Here is a 16,965-nt window from a genome sequence, read left to right as displayed (position 1 = left end):
ACTATGCTGTGGGAGAAGCAAAGACTAGATGCTCTGCGAACTCTGTGAGGCCACTGGGAGGTCAGGGAAGGGTCACAGAAATGCTGTCTGAGCCAGGCATTCGACAGACAGAGGCAACAGGCAGGGGCTGCTTGCTTGTAGGCAGAGAAAGTGCGGAAGGTTCAGTCTGGGGAGGTCCGAGAATGCTCCATGGACAGTAGCAAGAAGAGCCAGGAAGGCAAGGTGGGATTGAGGGACAAGGAGTTTAGAACCTTTTTCCTGCTTACTCTGTGGGTGGGGCACCCAGCCCATCTTGGATATCTCCAGTGTGTTTGTCAAACTGGTGTGTTAGGTTTGCATTTTAACCAGGTGCCTCATGCAGGAAGGTCTGTTTAGGAGGCTCTGGTGGTGTAGTTCATAGGGCTACTCAGAGACACATGAGCTGGGATTTCTCCCATGTTCCAGCCCTAACCATGCTGTTGGGACCATGTTGGCTCAGGGCATGTTTGCCTCGGTTACTTTTGGGTGCTGTATAGTGCCTGTCACTGGGTTTTATGCACCGCAGGTACTTGATGAACGTTTGCCGAACAAATGTTGTTAAACTTTTGAATTCACCTTTCTACTATGTGGTATTAATTTGGCATTGTTTTATCTCAGAAAGCTGCTGCTGAGTGTTTTTATTTTAACAACCTAAAGAGCATCCCTAAAGAACACTAGATGGCTTTTGGCTGTCCGTGGTGTTTGAGACTATCTCCTCAACCACACACACTTCTTTTTAAAAGTGCATATGGCGGGGTGCCTGGGTGGCTTAGTCGGTTAAGCATCCGACTTTCGCTTAGGTCATGATCTCGCGGTTTGTGGGTTCGAGCCCCTCGTCGGGCTCTGTGCTGACTGCCAGCTCAGAGCCTGGAGCCTGTTTCAGTGTGTGACATCCTCTCTCTCTGACCCTCCCCTGCTCATGCTATCTCTCTCTCTCTCTCTCCTAGAAATAAATAAAAATATTAAAAAAAAAAAGTGCATATGGCTGGTTCTCAGCAGCAGAAAGGCTGGTTTATGCTGTCATAAGATGACCACGTGCCTCTGGGGCTCTAGGACAGGCTCCCTTGTCAGGCTCCATGGTGACATGTGACCCCTCCTGCACCCACTTTTACCATGTCACAGGGCTGATTCCTGGTCAGGCTGGCCCTGTCCTGTTTTAAGTCCTCCTTTCTTAGTGGACCAGAGTCTTGACATGTCTTCTGAAAGTTGCCAACATCTGACCTATATACTTCTGCTTTTTATATTTTGGATGGCCTGCCTGGACTATCAAAGAATGCAGTCTCCCTTTTTTTAAATTTTTTTATTTTTTTAATGTTTTATTTATTTCTGAGACAGAGAGAGAGGTAGCATGAACAGGGGAGGGTCAGAGAGAGAGGGAGACACAGAATCTGAAACAGGCTCCAGGCTCTGAGCTAGCTGTCAGCACAGAGCCTGACATGGGGGCTCGAACCCACGAACCACAAGATCATGACCTGAGCTGAAGCCTGACACTCAACCGACTGAGCCACCCAGGTTCCCCTCCCTTGTTTTTTTTGAAGCACTATAGCATGTTGGTCAAGTTCATGGTTTCTAGAATTAGACTTTCCAGATTTGGATCTCAGATCCATCTTTATTAGCTGTGTGTCTTTGGCAAGTTCCTTAACTTCTCATTTTTAAAATGAGGAAATTCATAATACCAGCCTCAGAAGGGTTTGTAAAGATTAACCGATATAACACATATCAGACACTTAGAATACTGTCAGCAATTTTTGTTACTACTGTCAGCACCATCAACACCTCTAAAGCATTACTTTTAAGATCTGGACAGAAAAGTTTCCTTCCTTTGATGCAATAGTCATCTGGATCAAACATTCCATTTTAAGTCATTTGATTATTTGATGGGAATTTACATGCTTCTCTCCTTCAACGCACATGTGTTTTGGGGTCTCTTTGTTTAGAGATCTAGGCAGACACTTGGCTGTGATTGAAATCTGCTACTTGCATTACAAGAGGAGAGATTACCTTACCTTGTAAGTAACCAGTTCTACCATTTCCTTTTTCCCACTTTAGCCCTGTGACACCCAGCACTCCTGGGAGCCCGCCTGTGAGCCCTGGGCCCTTGTCGCCAGGAGGCACCCCTGGGAAGCACATTTGTGGTCATCATCTGCACACAGTGGGTGGTGCTGTCGAGAGGGACGTGTGTCATCGGTGTAGGCACAAACGGTGGCACTTCATAAGACCCACCAACAAATCCAAACAGGGCCATGCAAGGCGTCAGGGAGAGGTCACCGTCCTCTCTGTTGGCAGGTAAGATCCCCGTGGATGCTTTGGGTTTGTGTGACATGCTTGCTGTGGTGTGTGGATCTGTGAGTACCTGTTAAATATAGAGAATGATCTCCTAAGCCTGGCTCAGCTCATATCTCCAGACTTTTTAGATGTTTTCTGCTGCGCGTCCTACATTTTTTCAATAGCAAAGGAATCCTAAGAGATGGTTATTGCTAGACTAGATGTCAGGTGTATTAAGTAAGGTAAAAAAAATTAATTATGCTGTATTAGGGTTCTCTGGAGAAACAGAGCTCACAGGATAGATATGGGAGGAAATTTAATACGGGAATTGGCTTGCTGAGACGTGCCACAGTCTGCCCTCTGCAAGCTGGAGGCCCAGGAAAGCTGGTGGTGTGATTCAGCCCCATTCCGAAGGCCTGAGAACCAGGAGGCCGATGCTCCAGGGCAGGAAGAGAAGAAAACAAATTCTTCCTTCCTGGGCCTTTTTGTTCTATTTAGTCTCTTATGGGGTTTGATGACATGCACCCTCATTGGTGAAGGCTACCTTCTTTATTCAGTCTTGGATTCGAGTGCTAGTTAATCTCTTCTGGAAACATCCTCACAGACACCCCCAGCAATAACATCATACCAGCTCTTTGGACATACATTAGCCCAGTCAAGTTGACACACACAGTTCACTAGAACACTTGCTCCAATAGATAAAGCCCAAATCTCAACTCAGCACAGAAGAGAAGTTTATATTTCACTGGTGCAAGATCGGCGGGTGGCGCCTCAGGTAGCCATCCAGAGGCCCGGTTGCTTTCCACCTGTGGCCCTGACAGCTTTGCAAGTAGGAGGCAGACGAATGAGGGAGACTATTCATAGGAGGTTTGCTGAGCCGGGCCTGGAAGCCGCACGTTTCGTTTTTGCTCCCGTGCTGCTATCCAGACCTCAGCACTCGGCCATCCCTCATTGCCAGCTCGCGGGGAGGGAGGAAGAGGTGGGGCCCGGCCCCTGCTTGGCAACGTCTGCCACGTGAGTTCCATGTGGATTCCCGGGGCTGCCTTCTTTGAGGTCACGCTCCCTGTGTCCTGGCTTTCCCAGTCCTCCAGTGCCATTTCCTTGTGGCCCACGTGGGCTGCGGCACTCTTGCCACTCAAGCGGTGAATCGGTCTGACTGCACGGAGGGGATGCTGTTGCAGTGTCTGCTGTTTTGATATTGAGTCTCACGTGGCAACCGCCTTGTGAAGGCTATACGTGGAAAGGCAGTAGAAAGCAATGGTTAAGAGTATGTGCGCTGGTTGGGAGCGCCTGGGTGGCTCAGTCGGTTAAGCATCCAACTCTTGATTTCCGCTCAGGTCATGATCTCACGTTTCGTGAATTCGAGCCCCGATCCAAGCTCTGCACTGACAGCACGGAGCCTGCTTGGGATTCCCTGGGTCCCTTTCTCTCTTCCCCTCCCCCACCTCAAAATAAAGAAATTTACTTTAAAAAAAACTATAAAAATAATATGAAAAGAGTATGTATGCTGGAGCCAGACTAGGGAAGCAAAAGCTGGCAGTACTGCATCCACACCCCGTCTCTCTCTGCGGACAAACTCCAGGCAGAGTAGCCTGACTCGTTGCCTCTCCCTTGTGGCAATGCAGGCACCACTGCTTACAAACTCACTTACTTTTCTCTGTGCCTCAGTTTCCCCCTCTATAAAGTGAGGACGACAGTAGACCTCAGCTCACTGGGTTGCTGTGACGATTAAATAAGATGACTTACATAAGCTCTTCGACCAGTTTGTGGCACTTTTTACTCACTCAGATGTTGGCTCTCATTATTATTTTGATGCGGTTTGGTTTTTATTATGTGTTGCACAAGAAACGAGAAGACTGCTGGGCTGTTTGCTGCTTGCAGAGAAAGAGTACAACGCATGACCACACTATTTTATTAAGAAGCAGAGTCATGGGAGTTTGTGAATGTGGAATGTGATGAGAACCTGTGGCTTGTTTAGACAAAGCGTATTTTGTTTGCTTTAAAAAAAAAAATCTGGGGGCATCTGGGTGGCTTAGTCGGTTAAGCGTCTGACTTTCGCTTAGGTCATGATCTCGCGGTTCGTGGGTTCGGGCCCCACGTGGGGCTCTGTGCTGACTGCCAGCTCAGAGCCTGGAGCCTATTTCAGAGTCTGTGTCTCCTTCTTTCTCTGACCCTCCCCTGCTCATGCTGTCTCTCTCTCTCCTAGAAATAAATAAAAAAAATTAAAAAAAAATCTGCTGAAATTTTCAAATGAGATTCAACATGGCTCTTCTAAATGCCCCACATGCAACTCTCTTTCCTGGATGTAGAATGCCGGGAGCGTTTAATTATTACAGGCTTCTCGTGTTGCGTAGAAGTTCTCTGACATTTCCACCGTGCAGATCTGTCATTACAGCTTTTCTCTGATTCTTCTTTTACTTCATGAGATTCTCCCTCCTCCTTGTGGTTGGTGATCTCATTTGGACAAAGAAGGAGAATGTATTTTGTTTTAGGTGGTTTTAAAGGAATTTAAAACCAGAACTAGAGAGAAGCTTTTATGAAAAACTTGGGGATTTTGATGCTTGATGAACTAGAAAAACTGAGTAAATTTCTAGTAAAATTTAGACTGAGTAAATTTCCTTAACTTCTCTTTTAATCTTTTTTTTTTTTTTTTTTTTAAGCCAGTAGAAATGACTGGGATTTAAAATATATTTTAGGGGCACCTTAACCTCGGTCTGTTAAGCATCCGACTTCAGGTCAGGTCATAATCTTATGGCCCATGACATCGAGCCCCACGTTGGGCTCTGTGCTCACAGCTCAGAGCCTGGAACCTGCTTTGGATTCTGTGTCTCCCTTTTTCTCTGCCCTTCCCCCACTCACACTGTCTCTCAAAAATGAATAAATGTTAAAAAAACAATTAAGAATATATATTTTATTTTTTGGGGCACCTGGGTGGCTCAGTCAGTTAAGCATCTGACTTTGGCTCAGGTTGTGATATCGAGGTTAGTGGGTTCGAGCCCCATGTCAGGCTCTGTGCTGACAGCTCAGCCTGGAGTCTGCTTCAGATTCTGTGTCTCCTTCTCTCTCTGCTCCTCCCCCACTCATGCTCTGCCTTTCTCTCTCTCTCTCAAAAATAGATAAACATTTTTAAAAATTGAATATATATTATATTTTAATTACAAATTTTTTCATATTTATTTATTTATTTTTGAGAAAGAGAGAGAAATAAAGAGTGCAGAAAGAGAGAGAAAGAGCACAGGGAGAGAGAGAGAGAGACATCTCAAGCAGGCTTCATACTGTTAGTGCAGAGCCCAATGCAGGGCTCAATCTCATGAACAGTGAGGTCATGACCTGAGCAGAAATGAAGAGTCTGATGCTTAACCAACTGAGCCACCCAGGCACCCCTAAAATATATTTTAATGAAAACACTTTCTCACTATCTTTAAATAAAAATAACGTATTTAAAAAATGTTTAATGTATATTTATTTCTTTGAGAGAGAGTGTGTGTGAGCAGGGGAGGGGCAGAGAGAGAGGGAGACACAGACTATGAAGCAGGCTCCAGGCTCTGAGCTGTCAGCACAAAGCCTGACACAGGGCCCGAACTCACCAACAGCGAAATCATGCCTGAGCCACCCAGGTACCCTTGATTTACATTTTTTAATATGAAACTGTTCTGGCTTCAGGACATACCTGCTTCCTGATCCACAGGATTTAGATGCCACTGTGCTCCTGACTCCCCAGCGTTCCAGTGTGGTGTCATACGTGTCCTCCTCTGGAAGTCCTTGTGGCAACTTCATTGGCTTGATTCTTATCAAGTGTTAACCACTTTCAGTTTTGCATTCACTGAACTGGAGGAGTATGTGTTTTATCTAATCCAAGTATCTTTCTTTTATATTTTTCCCAATATGGACGTCTTTGTGTACTTGTTCTTCTGGGAACAATATGTAGTTTATGAGGGTGCTGTGGGTCCCCACCACGTTTTTCATGATCTGCAGCTGAAGGCCAAAGTTGAAGGCTGTCTGGGAGCCTCTTAACTTCAGAACGCAGAATCTCTGCCATGAACGTGGTGACTGCCCTCTTCAGAGGCAAGGGGAAGGCGAGCAGACTCTAATTCTTAGTGAAAATCCCCCTTAATTCCCTTAAATTGTTCCCTAACCCTTAATGAAAATTAAGCCAAATTTGCTGGAAAAAAAAAAAAAAAGCCCAAAACGGAACACACACAGAAACCACCACCAACTGATCCTGATAAAATTCATGGTTGGGGCTCCTCTGGCCAAGTGTGTGCAGAGATAAGTCTCTCTGAGGGGTGTACTCGAGGAAGGCAGTTCTTGAGCGAACATTTGGGTTACATCAGTCTAACTGCAAGCTGGTTGTGCTTTCATCCAGCCTTCCGGAGTTAAAACAACTAATGGAGAACTTGTGTCCTTGTTACAAACCACGCCCCTGAGGCTGTTTAAGATGTGGGTACCCAGACTTTTTAATGTATTTTTCATGCTCTGCAAAGTGTCCAGGAGAGTGTGTGATGTGTTGAGTGAAAATCAGCTGGAGAGGTTGGCAGGGGGTGGGGGCATTTGCTGGGTGGGGCGCCCCTCCTGTTACATAGGGCTTTCTTCATTAATGGCCCAACTTTTGACCAAGAGTCTTTGGGATCCTCCAGATTAAAAAAAAAAAGAAGAAGAAGAAGAAAAAATTTATTTATTTTGAGAGAGAGTGCGTGCGAGTGGGGGAGGGGCAGAGAGAGTCCCGAGCAGATTCTGCACTGTCAGCACAGAGTTCTACATAACACTTGAACCCACAAACTGTGACGTCATGGCCTGAGCCCGTATCAAGAGTTGGATTCTTAAGGACTGATCCCCCCAGGTGCCCCAGCATCCTCTAGATTTTTGATTGCCTCTTGATTCTCGTTTCCTGAAGAAGCAAAACCCATCAAATGTGCTCTTTGCCCCCTCAGGTTTAGAGTGACCAAAGTGGAACACAAGTCAAACCAGAAGGAGCGGAGAAGTTTGATGTCAGTTAGCGGGACCGACAGTGTCAATGGGGAGGTTCCTGTGACACCTGTGAAGAGAGAGCAGAGTGACACAGAGTAGCAGGTGAGTTGCAGTTGAGGTGACATGGGGGGGCAGGGCATGGTGGGGAGAAGGTGCTGGGGCTTCCTGGGGTGTGGGGTGGTGTGGGAATGACTTGGCAGGAAAGTGAGAACCCGCAGGGCTGTAGGGGACGGAATGGGATTACTTGTCTGTTCAGAGCTTCTTGTGAAGAGACCCCAGGTTTGGCTGCCTCCAGGGGCCTGGCCTGCACAGTAATGAGGAGAGAGGGGTCCTTCAGAAGCAATGTGGGACGGGGACGCAGCAAACTGGAGCTCCCATAACCCAGCCGCCGGGCTTGTATTTCCCCAAGGCAGAAGGCACTTAAATGTTGCTAGATCTCATGCAAAAAAAAAAAAAGGCAGAAATCTGGACTTTTAAAATGTGAAATCACCACAGGTTTTTAATGTTGGCAGCTTATTAAATGTCATTTAAAAATGCATGCAGGCCAAATGAGATACAATCTTGCCATCATTTCTAGGTAAACTGTTATTTGAAAAAAGCCTGGAGCAAGCAAACCTATGTTTTTTTTTTCTTTAATGGAGTTGGAAACCGCTTTTCTTTGATGTGCCCCAGTAGGAGTATTACTCTTCCAACCAAGTATTTGAAATGATTTAAAAAGCAAACGTGAATGCTTCTTGGCTGGGCAGTCTTCATTTTGGAAGACAGTGCTCGGAAAAGAAAAAAGGCTGGTGATAATTTGATATTGGCCTAGCTTTCATCTTACCGTTTTCTTTTTGTTCTGGCTTGGGTAGCATTCACCCCTTTCATGTGTCTTTATGTGTAAGAAGGGGAGTCGTGGACTCTGGGGTGATCTTTCTCTGGAGGCTCCAATCCAACTGTCAGAGCCTGGATGTGAAGGCAGGAGAGGTCACACTGGCAAAGGGAGGGACGGGTGAGGCTTGGGGAGGCGGGCTGGCTGGGGCCTTGAAGGTGCAGGACAGAGGCAAGGCTGAACCTGAGCCCAGGAGTCAAGCAGGGATGTGGCTGGTGTGGCCGCGTGCGGGGGAGAAGCGGCTTGCAAGCGGAGTGTCTCTGATAACCTGCGCAGGCTTGGAGGGCCTGAGGATGATCTGGAAGAGGAGTAGTCTTGACGTCTCTAAGGCACAGGGGCTCTGAGCTTCCAATGTTAGTTCTCGTAGTCTCGCATTCGGGAAAGATCTGGCCCATTCCCCCGAGTTTAGGAGCTGAGTAGGGCTTTCTTTAACAAAGAGAAACAAGGGTGCCTGCAGGGCTCAGTCGGTTACATCTGACCTTTGATTTTGACTGAGGTCACGATCTCACAGTTCGTGGATTCGAGCCCCGGGTTGGCCTTTGCAGTAACAGTGCAGGGCCTGCTTGGGATTCTCTTCCTCTTTCTCTCTGCCCCTCCCCTGCTGGTGGGTGCATGTGCTTTCTCTCTCTCTCTCTCTCTCTCAAACTTTAAAAAGAAAGAAAGAAAGAGAAACAGAGCAGAAAAGTCTATCTCTGGCTTCTCAGCCAGTTACTGGTGCCTTGGGAAGGGAACCAAGAGAGACTTAAGAAAAGGAAGAGAATGGGGGCGCCTGGGTGGCTCAGTCAGTTAAGCATCTGACTTTGGCTCAGGTCATGATCACATAGTTTGTGGGTTCGAGCCCTGCATCGGGCTCTGTGCAGAAGGCTAGCTCAGAGCCTGAAGCCTGCTTCAGATTCTATGTCTCTCTCTTTCTTACCCTCCCCTGTTCATGCTGTCTTTCCCACTCAGAAATAAATAAAACATTAAAATTAAAAAAAAAAAGAGCAAAGAAAAGGAAGAGAATGATGAATATAGTAAAAGCAGCTGATGTCAATTCAGTATTCTAGTCTTCTGGATACGTATCTGACATATCCAGTCTTCCGGATATATATCTGACATACATATCTCACATGTCACCATTATAAACATTTCTAAGGGGAAGGATACTATTTTCCCAGTTTTATAAATGAGAGATCCAATGAATGGAAAGGGTAAATTACTTGTTAAGGGTCACTTAGCTGGAAGATTTGAACCTAGGCTCTGACTACAAGACCAACAATATTCTTCTAAACATCCTAGGCTGCTCACTAAGAGTCAGCCCTAGACCCATGAATGGAGGGCATTTCCACAGTGATCCAGAACCTGTGTTCTAATATGGTAGCCACGAATCACCTGTGGCTTCTTAAATCTAAATTAATTAAAATTGACAATTTAGTATTGCAGTTGTACTAGTCTATTTCTCATGCTCAGTAGCCACAGTTGGCTGGCTAGGGTCTGCCATACCGGACGGTGCAGATCCGGAACATTTCCGTCATCACAGAAAGTTTTATTGAACAGAGTGGATGGTACCCTAGGTATTGTCCTGAGTGACTATGGTAAATAGGAAGTAAATCTGATTAAAGTCGTGAGGACTTTAATCCTGAGAAGAGAAGCATCTGGCTCTCCTAGTGTAAGGTGAGGAGGGCCCCGCCCGCTCAGCTGCATGTGATGACAGTTTGCCTGTGCGTCCACAGCCTGGCCACGTGTCAAGAGTTGGAGCAGACCACACGTAAGAGGACACTGCTGTCCCTGAGGCAGGAAGTGCAGCATAATCCTGTGTGAGGCTCAGCCTGACAGGTTTTGGCCCTCCTGCCTGGAGAGAGAGGCACTTGAGACTTGAGAAGGTTAAAAGAATTAGGATTGCTCAGATGGTTTTCCTGGCCCAAATTCTGTCTGTATCTGACTATAAGAATTTGATCCAATCATCTCAAGTCCTGACCACATCTGATTTACAATTTGATATTCTCTGCAAAGTGCACAGTCATCCACCAGGATTTTGTAAGAGAGCATTGGACTGGGTCAGAAGGCGTGGTCTCACATCCTAGCTTCACCTCTTAGAAACCGTACTTAACCTCCCACGTGAACCCACTTTCCGTGACTATGACATAAGGATATTATATTCATTGATTTAAGGCAAGTGCAACAGAGTGCCTGGCGTGTCGTTGGCTCTTAGTCGAGGGTCATCATGTTGGACTGTGCCGTCCAAAATCAACAAGGAGCTCATGGATGACCTTAGAAAGGGAATGTGGTTTCTGAGCCTTCTGTTGTAATTAATTTGGAAATCAAAAATAAAAAATTTTATTATGGGATTTTCAAACAAACACAGAAGTGGAGAGAATTATGTTGTAAGTGCTCATTAGCCAAAGAGTAATTTAAATACCTGTTGTATCTCAAGTATTTTCTCTGTACCCGACATGCTCTGAAAGGCACGTTCCATGTATTCACTGATTTAACAACAGCAATAGGTAGGTGCTAGTTAGTACCCGGTTCTGCCAATGAAAGTGTTAAGCACAGAGTTTAAGCAACGTGTTCAGAGTAACCAGCAGGAGGAAGGTGGAGTTCAGAGCCCACCCCAGGCTTCTGGAGTCATAGGCTTGACCTCGCCTCTGGGTCTGGGGAAAGTGGATCCTGTGGTCAGAGCCTCCTAGGATTGAGGCCTGCATGAGAATGGATTCTGAAAAAGAGGGGAAGGGACTATTCATTGACATATGAAAAATTTATTCATTAAAATTTTTCTTGCTAGGTGTTTTAATATTTCTCATGACCCCCATCCTCCCAAAGGGTATGTTTGGGGTTTTTAACATTACTTGATTTTCCAACTGGAGAAATCCTGACATTTTTCCATTTGGGCCCCAAATCTCTGGTTCTGGACTGAATCGGAAGATTTGCCAGAATATAGCTAATAAAGTAAGACAGGAATGTTAACGCATCTTTCCTATGACCCAGTATAGTTTTTAAAGTTTTGTTTTTTCCTGGAAAATACTTTTGTTTAAATTTGGATTTTTAGGGGCGCCTGGGTGGCTTAGTCGGTTAAGCGTCCGACTTTCGCTTAGGTCATGATCTCGCGGTTCGTGGGTTCGAGCCCCGCGTCGGGCTCTGTGCTGACTGCCAGCTCAGAGCCTGGAACCTGTTTCAGAGTCTGTGTCTCCCTCTCTCTCTGACCCTCCCCTGCTCACGCTGTCTCTCTCTCTCTCCTAGAAATAAATAAAACATTAAAAAAAAAAATTTGGATTTTTAGTGTAGAATTGATTTAAATATTCACATGTAAAATTATACCTACTCGTTGGCTTGTTTTCTTTCTCTTTTTAAAACTAGGGATTGATACTAGAAACTAGGCTTAGATCTCTCTCTCTGTCCTCTTTTTAAAAACCAAAATCTGTTGTTTGGCATTTCTTCTTCTCCTTATTCTTCTCCCCATTTCATTGGCCTGAGATCTTTTTTGTAGTTAGATCTAACTTGCTCTCTGCCTGATTTATTTTGGCCATGCTGTTAAAATGGTCTCTTTTTTTCACAGAAAATGTGTTTTGATTTCTTCTTAGAAGAATAAGCTTTTGTTCTTTGAAGTTAAATAAATCAAATTGCTTTCAGCCTCCAAATGCCACTGCCTTGTCTTCATTATCACTGGTCTTTCACGTTTTAAAAATGAAGCTGTCGTAAGCATTTGATATACGTTTCTGACGCGTGTGTTCCTTTTTGCATGGTATGGTAGGATTTCATTGAAACATTGATTTGGAAAGTGTACATAACACTATTTTTTATCAAAACAAAAATTTATAATATTACAGATGGCTTTTTAGCTATTTTACTATTGAAGTGGGTCTATTAATTCTTACTTTAGGCATTTATTTTAGTGATTAAAAGTTGAGTTTTATTTTTGTATTATTTAAAAAAACTGTTTTATTATTATTTATTTTTGAGAGGGAGCACACTTGGGGGAGGAGCAGAGAGAGAGGGAGACACAGAATCCAAAGCAGGCTCCAGGTTGTCAGCACAGAGGCCAACATGAGGCTCAAACCCACAAATGGTGAGATCATGACCTGAGCCAAAGTCGGACGCTCAACCGACTGAGCCACCCAGGCGCCCCAAAAGCTGAGTTTTAAACTGTTTTTAGGCTTAATTTGAGCAGTGCTACTTCTGACCAGTGGTTTTAGGCAAATTGCTGAACCCTTACAGGCTTCAGGTTCATTGTCTTTATAATGCGGCTGTTGTTGGACCTCAGTGAGGAAACATGGATATATCATTCCTCAGTCTGTCCTTGGCACAGTTAGTATTTACTGAATATTCGCTATTATCAATAATCTTCATCCCATTCTCGGTTGGTCTTATTTATTAGCCTACTCCTCAAGCATCGACTTGAGGGTCTGTGAATCCTTTTACTTATAATACTTCTAAAGAATATTAGAGCTTTGGATTCTCATGACATTTTAACAATTAATATTTGGCAAGTCTCTGAGGAATTTGGGCCATTCTCTAGTCTGTGTTAAGAGGCCTTAGAAATAACTATTCCCCCTCCTACCGGAGGTGGGATCAGAATTAGGAACCAGGCAGTCCGAACGAACATGTTCTCAGCTTAAGTTCTTTGTGTTATTCAGATCAGAAGGCGGGTTAAATTAAGAGGTAGTGTGGACAGAGTTTTCTGCATGAAACTGCTGTGCTGGGACTCTGTTCTAGGATAAAAGTCTTTCTGACAAGACTCTTTCATGGGTCATGCGCCCGCCCTCCTGAGCAGCGCAGCCAGTCACAAGGTCAGCTTCCCTGACCTTTGGTGCCTTCCTTTCCTCCTTCCTTTTGAACTCTGATAGGGTGTAGTGAAGGGTCCCTGCGGGGGGCCTCCCCTGAGGTCAGGCTACATTATTTGCAGTCCTTTGCCTTGCGATTCTTTGTTAACACTCCAGGGAAGGAGAGAGAGGATGATGAGAGACTTAAGGCACCGCTCGTTAGCATACATTTTCTCCAGAGCTAGTTTTTTTTTTTTCCCCCAAGACAAACTATACGTTTTTTACAAAGCAAAAGTTATCTCAGGTTTGGTGGAAGCCCCTTCATTTGATTCACTGGCCTTAAAGAGGCCATGGCATAGAACTTCATGAGAAGAAACTGTACGTTAAATAGGCATAGATAGGAACACCTGCCTTGATTTTTAGTTGCCGAGCACATTTCTAAATTGTAAGAGCAGTACCTGGGCTGGTGCCTGTGTTCCTGTGTGGACGTCACTCCTGCTGAGCCCACCTTAAACCTGGGAGTGGAGGGAAGTGAACAGCTGCCCAGGACCTGTCAGGGGGAAGACAGGCTGGTGGAATTGGCCAGATGAGGAGAAAAGCTGAGTGAGGGACAGAGAGTCAGATGCAACCTTGTGGGTGATAACCTTTCCATGGGACAGATGAAAAGCCAGGCTCAGCGATTATTTTCGCCCAGCTCCCAGGGCCAGGCAGTGACAGGGGTTGGATGCTGACATGTTCAGTGGCTTTGGGGTTTGAGGGGGCCTTGCTTTCTCTGAGGAAAAAAAAAAGTCCTCCTTCGATCTCTCAGTCCTGTGCCTCAAAGTAGCAATCATGTCACATTATCAGCCAGGCATGGCTTCCTTTCGTCTCCTATCGTGACCCTCTGCTGGTGTTTGGCTGTTAGAGCTATGCCTGCATCAGGTTCCGGTCCGTGAACAATTCTGTTTTCTTACAGATAGACTAAGATCATAGACTTTGGGATCTCAGAGGAGCTGTCATTGCTACTTCAGGTCAATTCAGGTACAGTTAGATCTTTTAAAAGTATTTATTGAGCCCCTACTGTGTGTGAGGCTCTGTTCCAGGCCTTAGGGACATAGAAAAGTGGAAGATGGACAGGCAAAGGCCATGCTTTCTCGGAGCTTTGGTTCTAGTTTTATGTAGACTTTTCTCCCCATGCCTCCTCGTCCTCTCCTTTCAGAGGAGGGAGGTCCTAAGAGGTTATATATGTTGTTCAAGGTCATGCCAGTGGTGGATTCCAGAGCCTGGACTTCCTGGCAGTTCATTCCCCTCACTGTCTCTGGTGAATTGGTTATTACAAGAGTTTGAACTTGAATTATTATTTTTTAAAATTTTGTTAATGTTTTTATTTATTTTTGAGAGACAGAGTGAGAGCAGCGGAGGGACAGCGAGAGAGACACACACAGAATCGGAAGCAGGCTCCAGGCTCTGAGCTGTCAGCACAGAGCCTGAGCCTGACACAGGGCTCAGACTCCTGAACCGCGAGATCATGATTTGAGCCATAGTATGATGCTTAACCGGCTGAGCCACACAGTCACCCCGAACTTGAATTATTTTTTAAGACTGGAGAAATAAATAACCTCTCCCTCCTCCTCTCTTACTCTCTGTCTCTCTCTCTCTCAAAAATTAAAAAAAAAATTAAAAAAAAGAATTGAGAAATAAGACATACACACAATAAAATATTCAAGCAGCATAAAAAGTTGCAGGGTGAAAAGTAAGTCTTTAAAAACAGTGAATTCTTCACCCAATTTACAGCTCTTCTTCCTCATTGCAATGAAATCTTCCCAGGAGGGGGCCATGATTACTAATGTCCTCTGTCCTTTCAGGATTATTCTATGCATACATGTGTTTATGCAACACATGTGTATGTACAGTTCCCTCTTTTGCCCTTCCTCCGGCGAGGAAGATGAGTGTAGATATTTGTCTGTACCTTGCTTTTTGTTGAAGTTGATGGCTAATAGGTCCTGGGGACTGTTGACATTTTACTATCCCCCGTTGATTGAGCCCTGCCGAGTGAAAGTGCTGGACACAGTTTTTACGGGTTATGTGCCCTGTGTGTTATTGAGAGTTGCACCAAGACATGCACGGAGGTAATCTGAGCATTTTCAGTGGACCTACGTACACACTTCGCTCATCAACTATGATGTTCTTTCAGACCTCTTCTTCCACAGCCCTGCTGTGTGTACAGAAGAAACAGAAATGCGGTTTTGAGTATTTTCAGGATTCAGACAATGTGGGGGCCTGGAGGTTTTTCGCGTTGGTCTACTTTCAGTTGCCTCTAAAGCAAGCTGTCTGTCTGTCCCCTGTGTGCGTCTTCCTTGGTAGTGTCTGCTCCAGGACCCCTTCTGTTTTTGACCAGAAGTTGACCTGCTGACCCCTCAGAGAACTCAGCTCCTCTTCCTCCATAGCCTGTCAGCCCTTTGATGGGACTTAAGTAAGAGGTGGCTGTGACCTCTGTCCTTTTCACCACAGAAACTCGGCCTCGGAGATTCCTGGAGACTCTTGACCATCTGAACACAGACCCGTGGGGGCTTGACTGAGACAGAAAATGAAAGGCTTTTGGAGACATTTTTGCCTAGAACTAGAAAGAAAAGGGAATTAATGGTTGTAACCAGGACTTATATTTTTCTTTATTGGTAACTTGAGGCTTCGAATCTAGTAACATTAAATAGCTTAAGGAGGTAATAGTTCCTATTTTCTGTAAGTAGCAGGACATCAGATGCTGAAGTAACTCCACAGTATACATTCTGGAATCAGGCTCCTTGTGCTCAAGTTCTGGTCTGTTACTTGTTAGCTGTATAACCCTGGACAGCTTTTGGCTCAGATGCCTCAGCTTCTCTACCTGTAAAGTGGGGATAATAGTGATAATATCACCTACCTCATAGGGATGTCGTTCCTTGGAACTTAGTTAGTGTTAAATCGGCAAATGCTAGATATTGTTACTGTATCAGGCGAGCCTTATTTAAACACTTAGGAAATTAAAGTGTAAAAAGTTGCTATTTTCGAGATTTAAAATTTTTCCTGTGGTGCAGAGAGGCCAGGTTAGGCATAGATGTTGCAGATTGTTCATTTGATTCTCATGAAGTGGCTTACTGGGAGCCAGTGGGCTGAACCTGTAGCTCACAGGCCAGTAGAGGCCAATGTCTAACTAGTTTGGCTTTCCTTATTAGAAAGCTACCTGTAGCCTAGTATAGATGTTGAATTATGGATGCATTGAGATTAATGGGGAACTGTTGAATTGGATTCAGATAATTCTCTAGTGAGCCTTTGTTTTTCCAAATACAGAATAACTTTTTTTTAAGTTTATTTACTTATTTTGAGAGAGAGAGAGAAGGATGTGAACGGGGAGGGACAGAGAGAGAGGGAGAGAAAGAATTCCAGGCAGGCTCTACACTGTCAGCACCGAACCTGATGTGGGGCTCAATTCCATGAACCATGAGTTCATGACCTGAGCCAAAATCAAGAGTTGGATGCCTAACCAACTGAGCCACCCAGGTGCCTCCATTAGAAACAGAATAACTTTTGATGTCAGGCACATTTTAGTTGGAATAAAGTGCTCTGAATTTCACCATCCCAGTGGCTGGCAAATCACAAGTGTTCAATTATTGTCACTCGGGAAACCCATTGTTGCCAAATATATGAACACATTTAAATTGTTGTCAGTATAATAACTTAGTAAAGAGCAATCTTCAGACTTTTCAGTAAGATCCAAATCTAATGTCAGAAGTTTCAAAGCTATAAGGAGTGAACAATTTGTTATTGATTTTATTAAATAAAGAAGATAATATAATTTGTAGGAATATATATTTCTTCTCTATGCTACTTAAAAAAGCTATTTCCATTTTGAAGGGAAAATACCAATAAGAATTTTTATTTTTCCTGAACTGACCCACATACATTAAAAAGTTGCTCACAACTGATAATAAAAAGCTAGGGACTCTTGGGTGGCTCAGTTGGTTAAGCATCTGACTTCAGCTCAGGTCATGATCTCGCTGTTCCTGAGTTTGAGCCCCTCATTGGGCTCTGTGCTGACAGCTTAGAGCCTGGAGCCTGTTTCAGATTCTGTGTCTCCCTTTCTCTTTGCGCCTC

At 44.7% G+C, this 16,965-nt stretch overlaps 1 protein-coding gene across 1 annotated transcript in view; it reads left to right on the top strand.

Annotated features, from left to right (window-relative positions):
• Positions 1 to 16,965, top strand: part of RELL1 (RELT like 1) — a 70,402-nt gene that overhangs the window by 44,415 nt on the left and 9,022 nt on the right. Inside the window, exons 5-6 of the mRNA XM_039227050.1 lie at positions 2,068 to 2,304; positions 7,215 to 7,353. Of these exons, the coding sequence (XP_039082981.1) occupies positions 2,068 to 2,304; positions 7,215 to 7,350 (373 nt within the window). The 3' untranslated portion in view covers positions 7,351 to 7,353. The remainder of the gene's footprint in view (positions 1 to 2,067; positions 2,305 to 7,214; positions 7,354 to 16,965) is intronic.

This window comes from Hyaena hyaena, unplaced genomic scaffold, assembly GCF_003009895.1.
Source record: "Hyaena hyaena isolate Hyena2069 unplaced genomic scaffold, ASM300989v1 scaffold_24, whole genome shotgun sequence".
Classification (NCBI taxonomy): domain Eukaryota; kingdom Metazoa; phylum Chordata; class Mammalia; order Carnivora; family Hyaenidae; genus Hyaena; species Hyaena hyaena.
Note: the sequence above shows the minus strand (reverse complement) of the source record. Positions and strands in the feature narration are given on the sequence as shown.